The 17,909-nt window shown below is 42.6% G+C and overlaps 1 protein-coding gene and 1 pseudogene across 3 annotated transcripts in view; both read right to left on the reverse strand.

Moving 5' to 3' along the window:
• Window positions 1-11,480, reverse strand: part of ZSWIM5 (zinc finger SWIM-type containing 5) — a 137,861-nt gene extending 126,381 nt beyond the window's left edge. For 2 of the 3 annotated variants that reach the window (XM_040977741.1, XM_040977740.1), the window contains exons 1-2: window positions 11,048-11,480; window positions 10,831-10,897 (exon numbers count right to left, since the gene is read on the reverse strand). In XM_040977741.1, coding sequence (XP_040833675.1) covers window positions 10,831-10,897; window positions 11,048-11,431 — 451 coding nt within the window. In that variant the 5' untranslated portion in view covers window positions 11,432-11,480. Of the gene's footprint in view, window positions 1-10,830 lie in introns of all 3 variants that reach the window. The other variant, XM_040977739.1, reaches the window with a different exon arrangement.
• Window positions 2,489-2,608, reverse strand: LOC121154799 (annotated as a pseudogene).
• Window positions 11,481-17,909: the final 6,429 nt, after the last annotated feature.

Genomic DNA, 17,909 nt, shown 5'->3' on the forward strand with positions numbered 1-17,909 from the left:
CATTTTCTCATATGCAGATATCACTTTCTTTGGATATATTCCCAGAGGCAGAAATACAAATAAAAACCACACTGATGGTTCACCTTACTCCAGTGAGATTGGCTCACATTCAGAACTACTAACAACAAATGCTGGTGGCATTGATGTGGGGAGAAAGGCATCCTCCTTCATTGATGGCGGGAGTGCAGGTTAGTATAACCACTACGGAAGTCAGTATGGAGAGTGCTAAGATAACTGAAAAGTAATACTTGTAACAATTTATAACATAAGTTCAAAGACAAAGTGCTCAGCCTATTGTCTCACTGAATATACTCCAGGTAAGCAGAAACTTTGTTGTTGGTTGTGGTTATTTCCAGTGACTAGAACACAGACAGGCTCATAGACACCCAACAAATAATGACTGAATAATGCACAGGACTGACATCAAAGAACATTTTAACCTTGACTAAGTAGCTAAGAAAATGGCACTTTCAAAAGTAGATGAGTATGAGTTTTTTGCTCACTGGTTAAGATGTACACATCCTACCTCAGAGCGCCTAAGTTTAATTTGTCCTTTGGCTCCTGACTCCAGGTTCCTGCCAATGCAGAAATGGGAGGCAGCTTTGAGTTCCCAGTCCCTACTTTTAACCCCAGCCCAGCCTTAGCAACTGTGGGAATTTGGGAAAATAAACCTGAGGCAAGTACTCTGCATCTTTGACTCTCAAAAATAAATAGTAGAATTTTTTTAAAAAGATTTATTTTTACTATTATTTTTTTTTATTGGAAAGGCAGATATACAGAGAGGAGAGACAGAGAGGAAGATCTTCTGTCAGATGATTCACTCCCCAAGTGAGCGCAACGGCCGATGCTATGCCAATCCGAAGCCAGGAGCTTCTTCCGGGTCTCCTACGCCGGTGCAGGGTCCCAAAGCCTTGGGCCATCCTCTGCTGCTTTCCCAGGCCACAGGCAGGGAGCTGGAAAGGAAGCGGGGCTGCCGGGATAGAACCAGCGCCCATATGGGATCCCGGGCGTGCAAGGCGAGGACCTTAACCACTTGCGCCACCGTGCTGGGCCCAACAGTAGAATTTTAAATGCAGAAAGCAGAAAATAAAGATAATACCCATAGCTTCCATGTGTAGCAAACTCCAAACTGCCTTCACATACATTAACTCATTTAACTATATTGTCATCATTTCTGGCATATTATTGTGTCTTTGTTTTCTAGAAGAGGAAACTGAGGCAGTGATTAAGTAATTTATCCAAGATTACATGGTTAGAAAGCGGCAGGAGTGGGGGTTAACACCAGTTGTCTAATCTAATGCTTAGGAATTTAGATCATGAAACAGAATGTCTTTGAGGTTAACTTTTTCTTTTTCTGGAATATTTGTTTTTCTAATAAGGCTTACTGAGACATTACTCACATGTACAAATACAGTGATATTTTTATGCTTACAGATTTGTATATCCATCAAAACCATTAATTTAGAACATTTTCATCATCTCCAAAGGAATCCCTGTGCTTACTAGTAATCATTTTTCCTACTTCCCATCCATGCAAACAAATAATTTATTTTCTATTTCCAGGTATAACTTACTTTAGACAGCTCATTTAAATGGAATCATACAATATATAGTCCTTCCTGCTTAATTTTTTCTTGTGGTAAAGAATCCATGTTCAGTAGCATTAAGTATTTTCACAATGTGTACAACCATTTCCACTGTCAATCTCCAGAATTTTTTCACAATCCCATACTAAAACTGTGATAATTAACCAGTAACTGCCCACTCTTTCCCCGTTACTAGCCTTTAACTTCTGTTCTACTTTCTGTTCCTATGAATTGTGTAGGTTAGATGTTCCTGAATCTATTAATATTACAGATTTCCATTCAATAAAATCACAAATGAATAGAGAGCGCACACACACACATATATTTATAAAATTATCATCAAGGCTTTCAAAGACATAATATATTTCCCTGTTGCTTATAGACCACAAGATAACAAATAGATAGTCAAAAAGCTATTCTGCTAATATTTCTACCACGTATTTGTACCTTAAAGGAGCAGTAATTTTTTGAAACAAAAAAAAAATTATTTTGCAATAACAAAGGTATCCTGAAGCCAGAAATCTATAAGGTTTATTCTGAGGGAAAAAAAGGTTAATACATGGCAATATTTTTGTCATCTTCCTGCCTATCAATATTTCCTTTGAATTAACTGTATTACAGCATTACAGGTATACAAAATGCCTAAACAGAAGGAATCCCATCAGAGGTTCAGTTAACCTGCAAGCAGTACATCGCGTCTTCAATCTCTACTACTATAAGTATTAAATATAATTTTACTTTCTTATAATTAGGGTTAAAATAGAACAATATTCCAGCTATCTTCATTTTTTCCAGTTAAGCACTTCTTATTCTCAATCTCTGTAGTAACTACCTCTATTATTCAAAACATTGTGTTGAATGATATTTTATATGTATATATTAAATTGTATACTCTTTAAGTATGGGGATTATGTTATATTTTGCACAAGACACTACAAATATATTAAGCTTTACAAATGAATAAGTCAAACTGATAAGAACAGATACTACGCTTGATCTTAGCCAAAAGGCCAAGAGGTGAATTTTGGGTGATTCCCAGTGACAGGGTCATGAAAGTTTCAGGCATGCGTGGGGACGGAGACCAGAGGGTTTGGAGGGAAGCAGCCATACAATTATTTGGGTTAGACTGATTCACCAGCCCAATTAGGAATCCAGAGATGGGCTGTTAGCATAGAGCATCACTGATGGCCACACACCAGTCTACATCAAAGCTATGGATGGGGGCATGTTTGGTAGGGTTAGGTACCATTACCCAACTGGGTGGTACAGTGGTGGAGTGATCACATTTGGCAGGGTCAAGACACTATCCAGGATGCGAGAGAACTTGGTCTGGGGGTAGATTCTGTGGGGTTGTGTGGACCCAACCCTGTGGAAATACAAGTCCCCCTGGTTAGCTCAAAGCTGGGATTATGATGGACAGAGCTAGGTGTGACCATGGCACCTGCCATCACTCACGGGTAAAGGAACCCACAACAGTCTGGGCAGGTCAAGGCAGCAGCACCTGAATGTGCATCCTAAAACAGGATGTAGGGTGGGCCGGGCTGCAACTGGAAGGGGGCAGAATGGGCAGGGCTGAGCAAACCTTAACTCATAAGAAAGGACAAAAATCAGGAGGGAGCACAGGTCATGCCGAGCTAGGCCCTTGCACCTACTGATTTGCGTGAGCCAGGGATGCTAAACCACAGCATCTAAGGCAGGGACCAGGACAGGTGAGGGGCTCTGCCAAGCTGAGTCAGAGCAACCACTGGCCTGCACATGATCTAAGGGTGGGAACAGGCTCGGTTGGGGAGCTAAGGGCACACCCTAGCTGGGTTGAGCCTCCCACCAAGGAGTGCATGGGCTAGAAAGGGGGCTGTGTTCTGATCAGGATACGGTTGTAATCTCCCTTGGCACAATTGTGGACTGGGACTGAAAGCAACAAACCAGCATAGACTCCAGCACCATCTTGTGCTCTGGAGGACCAGGGTAGATGTGTGACAGACTAAGCTAGGTCTCAGCCCTTACTGAACCATGTGTGAGCTATATGTGGGTATGGAAGAGCCATGGATGGGTTGAAACAAACAAAAGTTAGAACCAAACTGGGTTGAAGGCCAGTAAGGAAAAGCCACTGTTCCTGCTAGGACAGGACGTGAATTGAGTAGGACTGGCTCATGGACTCACTGGTATGCGCGAAATCTGGCATTGGGAGAGGTTCTGATGGAGGAGCCCAGGCAACTCATCTGGCAGGACACAGTCTCTGCAGGTAAGCGCAAGAAGCATAATAGGAAACAGCCCAGAACAGGCTATGGAAATTATCCCACTGGCACACATTTGGCATAGGTTGGGGTCAGACCAGGCTGAACCCGTTCACATCAACTGCTGGCGAATCAGAGCACCAGAACAGAGTGTGGGTCGGGCCAGGTTCGGTTGCAACACATACTAGTACACATTAAGGAATGCCAAGGGGAGATGAGCTATACCAGATGTGGTTGCAGCGCCCAAACAGCACACCTGACAACCGGGGGGGAGGAGGCAAAGCCGACAGGGGAATGTGGGCTTCCCTGCTGGACAACTACCTCCACTGGACAGTGTGAGTCGGGATGGGGGCATGCCAGACCAGGCAGGACTACAATACCTTTGGGCCTCATGTGAGCTAGATCAGGTAAAAGCCAGGTTGAGCTAACTGTTCCTACTGGTGCAAGCAAAAATTAGAGTGGGTGAGGGATGGTTGGGCTTAGCCACAGCATCAGCAGGCAGAGGCTAGCACTGGGAGCTAATTCTGTCAAGTCAAATGCCAGAACCACCTGGAGAGTGCATAATATGGGAGTGGGAGTGGCCCAGCAGGGAGATAGTAGGTACCTCCCTCGAGGTTACCACTCCCACTGGACAGCACGAAAACCAGGACAAGGGTGGCTAGACAGAAAGGCACCAGCCAGTATGTGTGTGGGCTGGATAGTAGGTTGGTTGGGTTGAACTAGGCTTCAACGCCCATTGACATGTACAAAGCTAAATGGGATGTGGGACAGACTTGCCAAGCCTGCGGTATATACTGGCAAGCATGGGAACCAGGGTAAGGGGCAGGCCTGGTGGAGGTTATGTGGAGTCGCCCCAACTAGGCTGCAGCTCCCACGGGTTTACATGAGGACCGAGTATGAAGTGGGTAGGATCAAGCTGGACTACAACATCCGTTGGTTCACAAGAAAGACAGGGCAGGAAACAGAACTGACTCAGCAATTGCAATGACCAGCACGTGCAAAAGCTGATTGGTGCGATGGATGGTGTTAGACTCTGTATTAGCAAACTCACATGAGAATCAGGTTTGGGATCATCTCAGATGAAATTTCTTTGGAAATCCCTCCAAACAAACTGCTGATCTCAGAACCACAACCATGAAGAGATGGTCAGCCAGTGGATTCTGAATAGGCGTCATTGCGATTGGAATGGCAAGACTGGCAGCAATTCAGAACTGCTGAACTATCAAAACTGCTTGAGCAGGACCCTTGGAGTGTGCCTCACATCAGGGACCTGGGATGGGTGGGAGGCTGGGTGGGGCTTTTCCCTTTGTTTCTTCCCTGACCCCAATACAGGGAAAAATGATAATATTAGTGTGGAAACAATGGTATTACCCACTTTCACCCTGTAGCCCTTGACCCTTTGTACCCTATCAACTAAGTAAGATTATTAAAAAATAAATAAATAAAAGAACCGGTGCCCATATGGGATCCTGGCGCGTTTAAAGCGAGGACTTTAACCACTACACTGTCGCACTGGCCCTGACTACTTTATAATAAACCATTGAATAACTTCTTTGATTCATGAAAAAAAAAATGAATAAGTCAACAAATATGAAGAAAATTACAGCATGGCATTACATTAATTCACAATCTATATACTTTAGCTTTCCAACAGAAAGACAGACTCATTGCTGAAATGATAAGAAAAGTAGATTTCCTTAATATCTACCAATAGGGCCTGGCATGATTGTTCAATGGCTAAATTTCCACCATGCAAGTACAGGGATCCCATATGGGTGCCAGTTCATGTCCCAGCTGCTCCACTTCCCATCCAGCTCCCTGACTGTGGCCTGGGAAAGTAGTTTAAGATGGCCCAAAGCCTTTGAAACTTGCATCCATGACGGACACATACAAAAATCTCCTGGCTCTTGATCAATCCAGCTCTGGCCATTAGGCCATTCAAGGACAAAACCAGCAAATGCAAGATCTGGCTCTCCTCTCCACAAATCTGATCAGCCTTGCCAATAAAAATAAATAAATGTAAGCCCAGTGCTATAGCCTAGTGGCTAAATTCCTCACCTTGCACATGCTGGGATACCAGATGAGCACTGGTTCTAATTGTGACGACCCCACTTCCCATCCAGCTCCCTGCCTGTGGCCTAGGAAAGCAGCCAAGGACAGACCAAAACCTTGGGGCCCTGCACCGACATGGGAAACCCAGAAGAGGTTCCAGGCTCCTGGCTTCAGATTGTCTCAGTACTGGCTGTTGCGGCTTCTTGGTGAGTAAATCAGCAGACAGAATATCTTCCTCTCTGTCTTTCCTCCTCTCTGTATATCTGACTTTCCAAAAAAATTAAGAATTTATTTTAAAAACAATAAATAAATTTTTATTTAAAAAACCCTATCCATAACTTTAAAATAAGTGAAATAGCATAGCCAAAAGTAGAAAAGAAAGTTGATACACACACATTTGTATTGTAGAAACTGTATAATGTTTTGATTGACAACAAAAAATTTAGAAATGTTGGCAACATTAATAAAGGTGATCATTATTCTAAAATAGCATTTTTCAACCTTGGCTACTGCCCATAAAACCATCTGAGAGCTTTGTCTTCATTCTCAACAGATTTTGAACTAATTTGGGGTGTTTTTTTAATCTCCCCCCAGTGTTTCTACTGTGAAATCAAGACTGGGGCCCATAATTCCCCCCCCCCTTTTTTAAAATCAAACTGTTGGACCCAGTGCAGTGCCTAGTGGCTAAAGTGCTTGCCTTGTGTGTGCCAGGATCCCATACAGGCACCAGTTCACGTCACAGCTGTTCCACTTCCCATTCGGCTTCTCACTTGTGGCCTGGGAAAGCAGTAGCGGATGGCCCCAAACCTGGGGACCCTGCACCTGCGTGGGAGACCTGGATGAAGATCCTGGATCCTGGCTTTGGACTGGCTCAGCTCCAGCTGTTTTGGTCACCTGGGGAGTGAATCAGTGGACGGAAGATCTTTCTGTCTCTCCTTCTCTGTAAATCTGATCTTCCAATAAAAATAAATTTTTAAAAAAGATTCATTTATAAATCTAATTGTTGAGGAATATTTAATATTTATAACCAATGTAAGCACATAAGTTTGGACATAGTCATATGACCACCACATAATGTAGAATACTTATAGCAACAATCAGCTCTGATTTCCTCTTTTTAATTTTTTTTAAATGTTTACTGTTTTTCGTTTACTTGAAAGGCAGAGTCACAGAGAAATCTTCTATCCACTGGTTCACTCCTGAAATGCACATAACATCCAGGGCTGAGCCAGGTCGAAGCCAGGAGCCTATAACTCCATCAAAGTCTCTCACTTTGGCAGCAGGGCCTGAAGCATGTTATTATCCATCATCCACTGCCTCCCAGAATGCATCAGCTTCATGCTGGTTTGGAACTGCAATAGCTGGTACTCAAACCCACCCTCCAATATTGGATACATGCACACACACGTGTGCCTATTATACCTATATAAAGATGTACATATATATATACTTACATATATGTATGTGTATATCCCATGTATACATACATACATGCACTGTGCCGCAATCCTTTCCTTCTGATCTTCCTGTCAATATAACTTTTGGCTTTCTAGAATTCATGTACATTGAACAATATTATATGTAGTCTTTCATGTCTGGCTTCTTTTTATTTAGATTCATCTATGTTGCTAGGCTACCAGAAGTTTCTTCCTTTATACTGCTTACATGACTATACAATAATTCCTGTAACCCTTCACCCTTTTGATGGGCATTTGCATCGTTGGCAGTTTGCTACTATGACAAACAAAGCTGCTGTAAGTACTCATATGAACAAAAGCTTTTCTTTCTATCAAATAAGCATTTAGGAGTAAGACTGCTGAATCTTATGGTTAAGTGTATGATCACAAGAAATGGTTTTAAATGACTAAATTTTTTTTTTTTAAAACAAGAGAAAGAAACTGGGACAAGTGTTGCGGCACAGTAGGTTAAGTTTTTGCCTATGACCACCAGCACCATGTATCACAGCATCAGTTCTCTTCTGATTCAGCTTCACGCTAATGATCTAGGAAAAGCAGCAAATGACAGTCCAGGTGCTTGGGCCCCTGCGCACCTATGTAGCAGACCCAAAGGGAGTTCAGGTTCCAGACTTCAGCTGCAGCCATGTGGATGGTGAATCAGCACATGGGAGATCTCCCTCACTTCCTTTCAAATAAATAAATAATTCTTAAAGAGTTATTTTAAAATAATCACTTTTTCAAAGTAACTGCATCATTTAATACCCCACCAGCAATGTATGAAAGTTCCAGTTGTTTCATATTCTTGTCAGCACTTGGTACTTCAGTCTTTTTCTTTTTAGCCATTTTATTTTTAAAAAATAATTTTAAACACATTTGTAAAAAAAAAAAAATTACGTGTATGATGCAGATGTTTCCCTAAGCCTTAATTTACATTTCCATAAAGAGTAGATGGTAGTAAGTTTACAGACAACTAATCTTAAGACAAGAAAACCTCTAAAATTACCTTTTACATCAATAGCCTATTTTTTAAGGAGGCTAACAATGTTATACTCTCCTGGGTACCATATTCGACTGGAAGGTACTCAGACATTACAGAATTTAATGCATCTACTTTTTGTACAAATGCTTGTCTTAGTTTACTTTCTTTCAAAACTTTCATGTTGTGTTCCATTTAAATTCCTTATGACTTTTTACTTAAAAAGAAACGGTTATAGAGACATGCCAACTTCCTTCTTCCCAAAGCAGCAACCTTCAGTAGCCACCCAATTCTGCACTTATGATATAGCTTGGTAAGGAAATTTGTAGAATTCTTAATTAACATCACTTGGTAATTAAATCGAGGTTGGAGTGATGTTATAAACTGGAGAACATGATTACTGCCTTGCTATATACAGATCACTTCCTCACTCATCTCTTGGCAATACTTTCATAAAACCTATCATGTAGATGAAGTCATTATACTCACAATTTTAAGACTAGGAGCTGAGGGGAGAGCTCTAGTTACACATATTACATTCACACCAAGATGCAGAGCTCAAAATTACAGAATGGAATATCCTTCTCCCCTATACCTACCAGAAAGGTCAGAAAAAATAATGATCATTCAGCTTCTAGTTCTCAAACAGCATACTTAAAAGAGACTAATTCACTCTCTTGTCAATATTTGAAATCCAAAGTGAATCTGAAAACATATTTATATGGATCTTTTCTCCAGGTCCCTGAAAGATCATAGCAGTGCCTAGCACCCATAAACACATCCGTTATCAGTCTAGAAGACCTGCACAATCTGCATTTGGAATTTAACATCTGAGTCTCTAAAAATAGATACCTCCTCAAAACTCTTCCTTCATTTATCCCCAGAAGTTTGAAAATTCTTTCAAATTCATCTCGTACACTTAAGAATTGTCGATTTAATACATTTTAAAGGCTTAAAAAGTTAAGTATCAACTCCATAAAAATTAACCTAGATCAATAAATGACTATATTCATTTTCATGTTTTCAATATTTCAGCATTGAAGATATATGCCTGAATTACCTATTTATTCAATTCATTCTTTCAAGAATATATACAAATACACAAAGGACTAGCCCTTTTAAATGAGCAAAACTTTCTCAACCCAGTCACTGTATTCTGGCAAAGGATAAATCCGCATTTCACCTTTACATAACATATCATGGCAAGCTATCCTTTCAACAAGAAAAAAATGATTCAATGACTCTCAACCACAAGCATATTACATTCTATAGAACACCATAGTATATTATGTTTTAAAAGAAAAATTATCCATATATGTTGGTTTTCCCTGGGAATAAGAGAGCTAGATGTTTTGGTTTGTACATATGTGCCTGTGCTTGTTTAATTCTGAAAACAACCTCCTTCCAACTCCTTCCAAAAATCGATATTTTCTTCAATAAATAAGAGTACACATTACAGAACAAAACGCATAAATATGTGCTTCCAGAACACTATAATGATCCAGATGGAAAAAAATCAATGCTTTAATTTTCCACATAGCAAGTCAATGTTAATTACTGTCATTTTTTCCTTCCCCTTAACCATTCCCAAATCAGAATCGTCGTATTTATATATTTAATAAGATTAGCAAACTGCCTAGACGCTCCAAAGAACAAGAAAGAAATCATTTTTCATCTCTCCACAAACAGAAAGATAAAACAAAAGCAAATGCGAAGACTTGTTCAATGAGACGCGTTTGAAAACCCAACGTGACCAGCTTTTGATTTACCCCAGTCTGACAAGGAAGACAGACCCCACCCCCACTCCAGATTGTGTAGGTTTTTTTTTTCCTTGGGTGGGGGTGTGGAGAAGAGAAGCTGTCACATTTCCATCTTCGGTTTATTGTTAGTCTGCAGCCTAGATTCCCAAGTACCAGTGGTCCGGGGGAGGAAAAAAAAAATATATTGAAGCAGACAATTAAAATTTTCTGAAATGCACAGCATTTTGTCGTGTTTTTCTCCCAGTGTCAAAAGTTAATTACACTCAGATTCAATCACCTAGGACTACAGATTTACTTGTGACAGCCTGTCCTTCAAAGCTTCTAATATCGTTCGCTCCCGATTCAGTAACAACCCTCTCCTCCCTACACTTAAATCTAAAAAGAAAAAATTTTCTCAAAGCATCGCCTCCCCAAAAGGCTTTGCCGCCCCTTTCTTTCTCCCTTTGATACAGAGAATGGGGGGGGGGGGGGGGAGGGACGGAGAGAGGGAGAGGGAGGGAGAGAGAGAGAGAGAGAGAGAGAGAGAGAGAGAGACCTAGTTGCTCTTCAAACAAACAAACAAACAAAAAAAGCAATAGGGACCAAGAGGAGAGGGCCAGCGGAGGGTGGAAAGAGCAATAGTGGACCTGAAAGAAATGTTGAGAAAAGTTTTTTACGTGGCTTGCTCTTGCACAGGAGTTGGGCAGAAAGCCTGGGTTCGAGCAGAAAAGGGAAGCACCTGCAAAAAGAGGAGGCCAGGGACCGAGGGGCCAGGCGAGCACCTACCGACTTGCAGCACGTTCTCCACGGAGCCGCTGTCCAGCAGACGGATGCCCCGGCGGAACGGCAGCCCCTCGCCGCCGCCGCCAGCGCCGGTCGCGCCTGCCCCTGCGCCCAGCCCGGGGGACGTCCCCGGCACGGCGGCCCCGGGGGCGGGGCCGGCCGGAGCGGCGGCCCCGGGGGGTGGCGGCGGCCCCTCCTCGGCCGGCGAAGACCCCGCGGCGCCGCCAGTCGCGCCGGCGCCGGGGCCGCCCCGGTACTGGAAGCTGGAGTACATGCAGATCTCCCGCTCATTCCGCGGGAAGGACCAGTAGACGATGCGGCGCTGCACAGGCTCCGGGATCCGCTCGAAGCGTTCCTCGACCCGCTCGTACGCCCACTTTTCCGCCACCGTCTTGGCGGCGCAGTCCAGCAAGGACTCCGGTTGCAGGTGGGGGCGGGCCCCGGCGGCCAGGCAGCTGCTGCCGACGCCCCCTACCCCTCCGCCGGCCGCCCCGGGAGAACCGCGAGGGTGGTGAGCCTGTGGGCTGGGCCACGAGCACAACCGCTTGGCCGGAGAGACCGGCGGCGGCGAGAGCAGTTCCTCTCGCTCACCTCCTTCCGCCATTGCTGGGGACGGACTGACTGACTGAGGCGGCGGCGGCGGCAGCGGCGGCGGCGGCTCTGGCTGCGGCGGAGACCCCAGCCACGGCCACGCGCCCCGCGCAAGCGCCTAGCGGCGGCGCCGGAAGAAGAGGGCGGGGCGAGAGAACTCGCGAGCCAGCCGGCCCGAGTGGGGAGCCTGGGCCGGTCTGGTGCGCGCGCCGCGAGAGGCGACGCGGGCGACCTCAGGACCGGCGTGAGGTGGCGCGCGCCGTCCGGGCCGCCGCGGGCGCGAGGAGGCCGCGGGCGCGAGCTCAGGCCCGCGGCGCGCACCAGGCGGCGACAGCCCCGGAACGCGCGCCGAGCGCTCGCGCTGGGCGGTCGGCTGCCAGAGGGCCGGGACGCGCCGGCCACTCCAGCCCACCCGCGCGCTCGCGAGCGCCCTGAGAGCACCTGCCGTCAGGCCGGAGAGAAATGAATTGTGTGGCCAAGTGAAATGGCGAGACCGACAGCCTCAGAGGAACCACCACCTCAAGGGCAGAGAAACTCAAAGTCGAGCTCCTGCGGTAGACTGACTTGACAGGAGACTGAGCCGAGCGGAGGATCTGAGGGGCAGATACTGGGCAGGCAGATACCGGGGGGAGGGGCGGTCCTAAGTTCGAGTCGTAAAAACTCTGCCTGTGCCTTGGTGTAGGATAAAGTCAGCGATCCCCGTCCCCCGTCCCCACCACAGAACTCAGCGAAGTCGCTGCAGCACATCTCCTTCAGACACTTGGCGGGGTTGTCTGGGCGATTTCGGACATCGTGTCCCTAGGACAAGGCTATCTGACAGGATTCTGACACCCTGCCCCCACCTCCAGTCTGACTTAAGGCTTTCACGTTTTCCTCACTTGCCTTAGTCTTCTATCCATGTATGTCAATAGTCAAGTGGTATAAAGATTTTTCGATTTAGTAACCCTACTGACTGTACACTCTGTGACAGGGAGGATCACTTATCTATTCACTCTGCCGTGGTTTGTCCTCTACCTGACACATACTGTGTGCTACAGGATGGCAATTTGCTCATCCAAGAAAACGGAGTATTTCAGAATCTGCTGGCAAATTCAGCTCTACAACTTAAGAATGCTCTAAGAATTATGGTAGTTATAATTCCTATAGTGGTGCTGGTCCTTCCAAGTGAATGGATTCTCAAATTTAGTATCATGACTAGGTTAAATCACTTAAGAAAGCTAGTAATAGTGCCTCTGCGTAAAACTGATAAGAATTACGAGTAAAATTGAGTGCTTACTCAGCATAGTAGGGAGGCAATATCTGTAAATAGATGTGTATCTGTAAATATCTATAAATGGGTTACGATGAAGTAGTGTAATCTCAATTTATCCCCTGAGTGAGATCACCTTGACAGGCTTTTTTTTTTTTTGAGACTTATTTTATATTTTGTTGGAAAGGCAGATCTACAGAGAGAAAGAAATTCAGAAAGGTCTATCCACTGGTATACTCCTCAAGTGGCCATGATGGCCAGAGCTGAGCCGATTCGAAGCCAGGAGCCCAAAGCCTCCTCTGGGTCTCCCATGCATGTATAGGAACCCAAAGCTTTGGGCCATCCTCTACTGCTTTCCCAGGCCACCAGCAGGGAGATGGATGAAAAGTGGAGCAGCTGGAGTATGAACAGGTGCCAATATGAGATCCCAGCGTGTACAAGGCAAGGACTTTAGCCACCCTGCTACTGTGTCGAACCCTAATGCCAACCTTTAAAAATGTTTTGCATATATTATTACACTTGCTCTTAGCAAGAGGCCAGGAAGCAATGCACATATTATTTAAAGAAAGCTTTCATAATCTGTTTTCTTCTAGTAGTTTTGGAATTTCTCCATCTTTAGGGTTTTTGTCGCATTTGGCGTTTGTTCACTATGAATCTGATTTTAATTTTTTAATGTAGTAAAATCAATTAATTGTTTTTGGGGTTTTAAAAATTTTTATTTTGAACTTTTGAATTTTATAGTACTATTCTGTAGAATCTGAGATTATCCCCTCCCCCAAATCCTACCCCCTGACTGATTTTCCCCCTATTGTTACAATAGTATAGTCCTTCCTAGGGGGTCATGATTCCATCAGTCTGTCGTTTAATTGTGTCCCAACATTGCTGGTACAGACAATGTCAGACAGTCCAGCACCCATTGTTAGACATGTCCAACAGTTTCATTGGGAGTCCATCTTTGATTTGGAAGTAGAGATGCATATTGCAATGTATCTTCACATCTGGAATATAGTAGTCTCTATTACTCCATCACTATTCATTCCCTTAAATGAGAAGCCATGAAATAAGGTCAAAAATCGATATGAAGTTAAAACAACAACAAAACTACAGCACCATGGAGTTGAAAAAAATGTTCCACTGAATAACCAACAGTCTTGGGTGATGAAACAAAACAAAAAAGCCTCTTGGGCAAAATGAAGCCACCATGCAATTCATGAGCCAGGGATAAATTCAACAAGAAAAAAAAAGTATTTGAAAGAAATGAAAGTGAAATCAAAATTATCAAAACACATGGATGCAGCAAAAAATGGTATGGAAAGTGTAATTGAACTTACAATTTACATTATGGTTTCCTTATATTAGAGAGAACATATTGTATTTGCCCTTTTGGGATTGACTTATTTCACTGAGCATAATGATCTCTAGTTGGGACTATTTTATTGCAATTGGTAGAATTTCATCCTTTTTGATGGCTGAGTAATATTCCATGGAGTAGATGTACCACATTTTCTTTAATCACTCCTCTTTGCACAGACATCTGGATGGTTTCCATGTCTTTGCTATTGTGGATTGTGCTGCTGTAAATACAAGATTACAGATCCCCTTCTCATTTGCAGTTTTTATTTCTTTTGGGTATATACCTTAGAGCAGGATAGCTGGGTCATATGGCAGGTTTATTTGCAATTCTCCAAGCACTCTCCATACTGATTTCCACAGTGGTTATACTAGCCTACACTCCCACCAGCAGTGAAGGAGAGGACCTTTCTCTTCACATCCATACCAGCAAGTGTTATTAGCAAAAGGTCTGAATGTAGGCCAATCTCACTGGAGTTAGGTGGTACCTGAATGTGGTTTTTATTTGTATCTCCCTGATGGCCAGGGGGCCTGAGCATCTTTCCATATGTCTGTTAGCCACTTGAATCTGACCTTTTGAAAAATGTCTGTTCATTTCATTTGCCCATTTTTTCAGGTTTTTCTTTTTTTTCTTACTGTCCCTGGGTTTCTAAAGCTCTTTGTGAATCCTGAATATTACTTCCCTATCACTTGTGTAGTATGCAAAAATTTTCTCCCATTCTTTTGGTTACTTCTTTATTTTGTTAATTGTTTCCTTTGCTGTATAGAAGCTTTTTAGTTTGATGTAGTCCTGTTTGTTTGTTTTGTATGACTGCCTGTGCTTTTGGTGACTTTCCTAAGAAGTCCTTTCCAGTTTCTATTTCTTGGAGAATGTGTCCTATGTTTTCCTCTAATAGTTTGATGGTTTCTGGGTACAGATTTAGATCTTTGATGTATTTAGAGCTGATTTTTGTATAAGGTGACAGGTGAAGGTCTTGCTTCTTAATTCTGCAGGCTGCTATCCAGTTGTCCCAACAGCATTTGTTGAGCAGACCAGGCTTTTCCCTTGGATTATTTTCAGTTTTCTTGTCAAAGACTAGTTGATTATAGATGTGTGGGCTCCCTTCTGGTGTTTCTGTTCTGTTCCACTGATCTCTGTTTCTGTACCAGTACCAGACTGTTTTGATGACCACTGCATCTTGAGGTCTGAAATTGTGATTCTTCCAGCTTCTTAGGATAGCTTTGGCTATTCATGGTCTCTTGTGATTCCAGATGAACTTTTGCATCATCTTTTCTATTTCTGAGAAGAATGTTGTTGGAATTTTTATTAGGATCATGCTCAATCTGTATATTACTTTGGGTAAATGATAAGAGACTAATATCCAAGATTCACAAAGAGCTTCAGAAACTCAACATCAAAACAACCCTGTGAAGAAATGGGTGAAGGAAATGAACATTTTTCAAAAGAACAGATTCAAATGGCTAGTAGACATATAAAAAATGCTCAGGCTCTCTAGCTGTCATGGAAATACAAATGAAAACCACATTGATGTCCACCTAACTCCAGTGATATTGGCCTACATTCAAAACTCTACCAATAACACCTGCTCACGAAGATGTGAGACTAAAGGTATCCTCTTTCACTGCTGGTGGGAGTGTAGGCTAGTACAACCACTATGGAAGTCAATATGGAGAGTACTAAGATAACTGAAAATTGATCTGCCGTATGAATCAATTATCCCACTTCTAGGAATATATCCAAAAAGAATGAAATCTGCATATAAGAAAGGGATCTGTGGTCCTATATTAGCACAATCTATAATAGCAAAGACATGGAAACAACCTAGATGCCTGTCAAAAGAGGAATGGATAAAGAAACTGTAGCACATTTATTCCATAGGATACTGCTCAGCCATTGAAAAGAATGAAATTCTACCATTTGCAAAAAAAAAAAATTGGTGCCAATTAGAGACCATTATGCTTAGTGAAACAAGCGAATCCCAAAAGAACAAATATCATATATTCTCTCTGATATAAGACAACCTTCATGCAAAACGCAATACTGCTGTTACTACATCTCAGGTGGTTTGATAGGTTTGGTTTTATTTTCATTTATTCAAAAAAAATTTTTTTTAACTTCCTCACTGACTATAGGTCACACATTGATCATTCAATAACATGCTATTTAATTTCATGTTGTTAATTTTTTAAAAATTTTTTCTTCCTGTTGTTGATTTGGTTTTATGGCTTTTCATTTAAGGGGTGTACAGAAACTGTAATAGAGACTGTCATATCCATATGTGAAAATACAATGCAGTAGGCATCTGTACTTTCAATCAAGGATGGACTCCCAATGAAACTGTTAAATATGTCTTGACAATAGGATGCTGGACTCTCTGCTATTGTTCATGCCTACAGTGTCAGAATACATTTAAATAGCAGAAGAATGGATTTATGACTGATTATGAAGGAATATACTATTGTGATGATATGGGGAAATTCAGTGGGGGAAAGGGCTAAGGTTTGGGGAGAGGAAATCCCAGAGCCCTTGAAACTGTATCAGAAAGTATTAAAATAAATAAGTGGATTATTTTTAATAAATATTTATTAATAGACTATGAAGTTAAATTTCATATCTTCAAGTATGTTTGCTATAAATATACATATGCTGTTTGTGAGACATTGTCAGTTAAATATATTGCACTCCTAAACTAAATTAAGTATATTTATTCTTAAAGTAAATTATTTAAGACTGGACATTAAATTATTTAAGACCGGACATTAAATTGTTTAACACTGGACATAAAGGGCTCTTCTGGTCCTGAAATTTGATACAGAGGAAATCGCAGGAAAATACATAAAATTGATGCAGTGCTTTACAGTTTTCAGCTGGGAAATATAGTGTTGTTGAAGAAAGCTCACTGAATTGTGCTGGCCAAGAATTCTACCACTTTAATTTCAGTGAGGTCTTAAATGTTGCTCCATAAGCCATTTAGATAAAAGAGTAATCAATTATTCATCCTGAATTGATTAGCCCTTTCTCTCCATTTTATATATGAAGAAAAGCCCACGAAAAAAAAATATGTCTTAATCAAGGACACTAGGAAGTGAGTGACAGAACCAGGATTTTAAATTGAGATTGTTGGGAGCAGGTTGTTAGCCTATCAATTAAGAAGCCTGAGTCCTAATCAGCGTGCCAAGGTTCCTGGCTCCTGACTCCACTCCATGCAGATCCTTAGGGGCAGTGGTAATGAGTTGAGCTGTTGGGTTCTTACACCTGAGAGACTTAGATTGCATTCCCAGTTCTTGGCTCCAGCCGCAACTGAACCGCAGCCATTGTGGATCAATGAATGGAAGATTCTGTCTATTGCTCCGTTGCTCTCTTTTTCTCTCCCCCCATTCTCTCCCATCTCATCATTTCAGTGCCTTTTAAATTTTTTTAAATCCAGTGTGTTGAATTCTGAATATAGTGAAATATCCTTTCTGTACCACACTTATTTCACTGGGGAGGCAAAGGAATTTTTAGAAGGACAGCGTTAAAGGGATCAAATATTTTTCTCTTCTGAATAGAGACTCAAATTTGGCCAGATATCAAATTGATTAACAACTTAGAAGGATGCAAGAAAAAGTCAGCATGTGGCCCCACAGCACAGTAGTTGAATCTCTGCTTCTAACACTTGCATCCCAAATTGGAATGCTGATTCAATGGCTTTTGATGTAGCTTCTTGCTAATGCCCAGCCTGGTAGTCAGCAGGTGGTGGCTCAAGTGCTTGAGTCCCTATCATCCACGTGGGAGACCCAGATGGAGTTCCAGGCTCCTATCTTTAGCCTGGTGCAGCCCTGACTGTTGCAGGCCTTTAGGCAGTGAATCAGCAGATGGTAGACCGCCCTCTTGCTCTCTCTCTCTGCCTTT

Source organism: Ochotona curzoniae, unplaced genomic scaffold, assembly GCF_017591425.1.
Source record: "Ochotona curzoniae isolate NIBS_2020 unplaced genomic scaffold, NIBS_Ocur_1.0 contig_2855, whole genome shotgun sequence".
Classification (NCBI taxonomy): Eukaryota; Metazoa; Chordata; class Mammalia; order Lagomorpha; family Ochotonidae; genus Ochotona; species Ochotona curzoniae.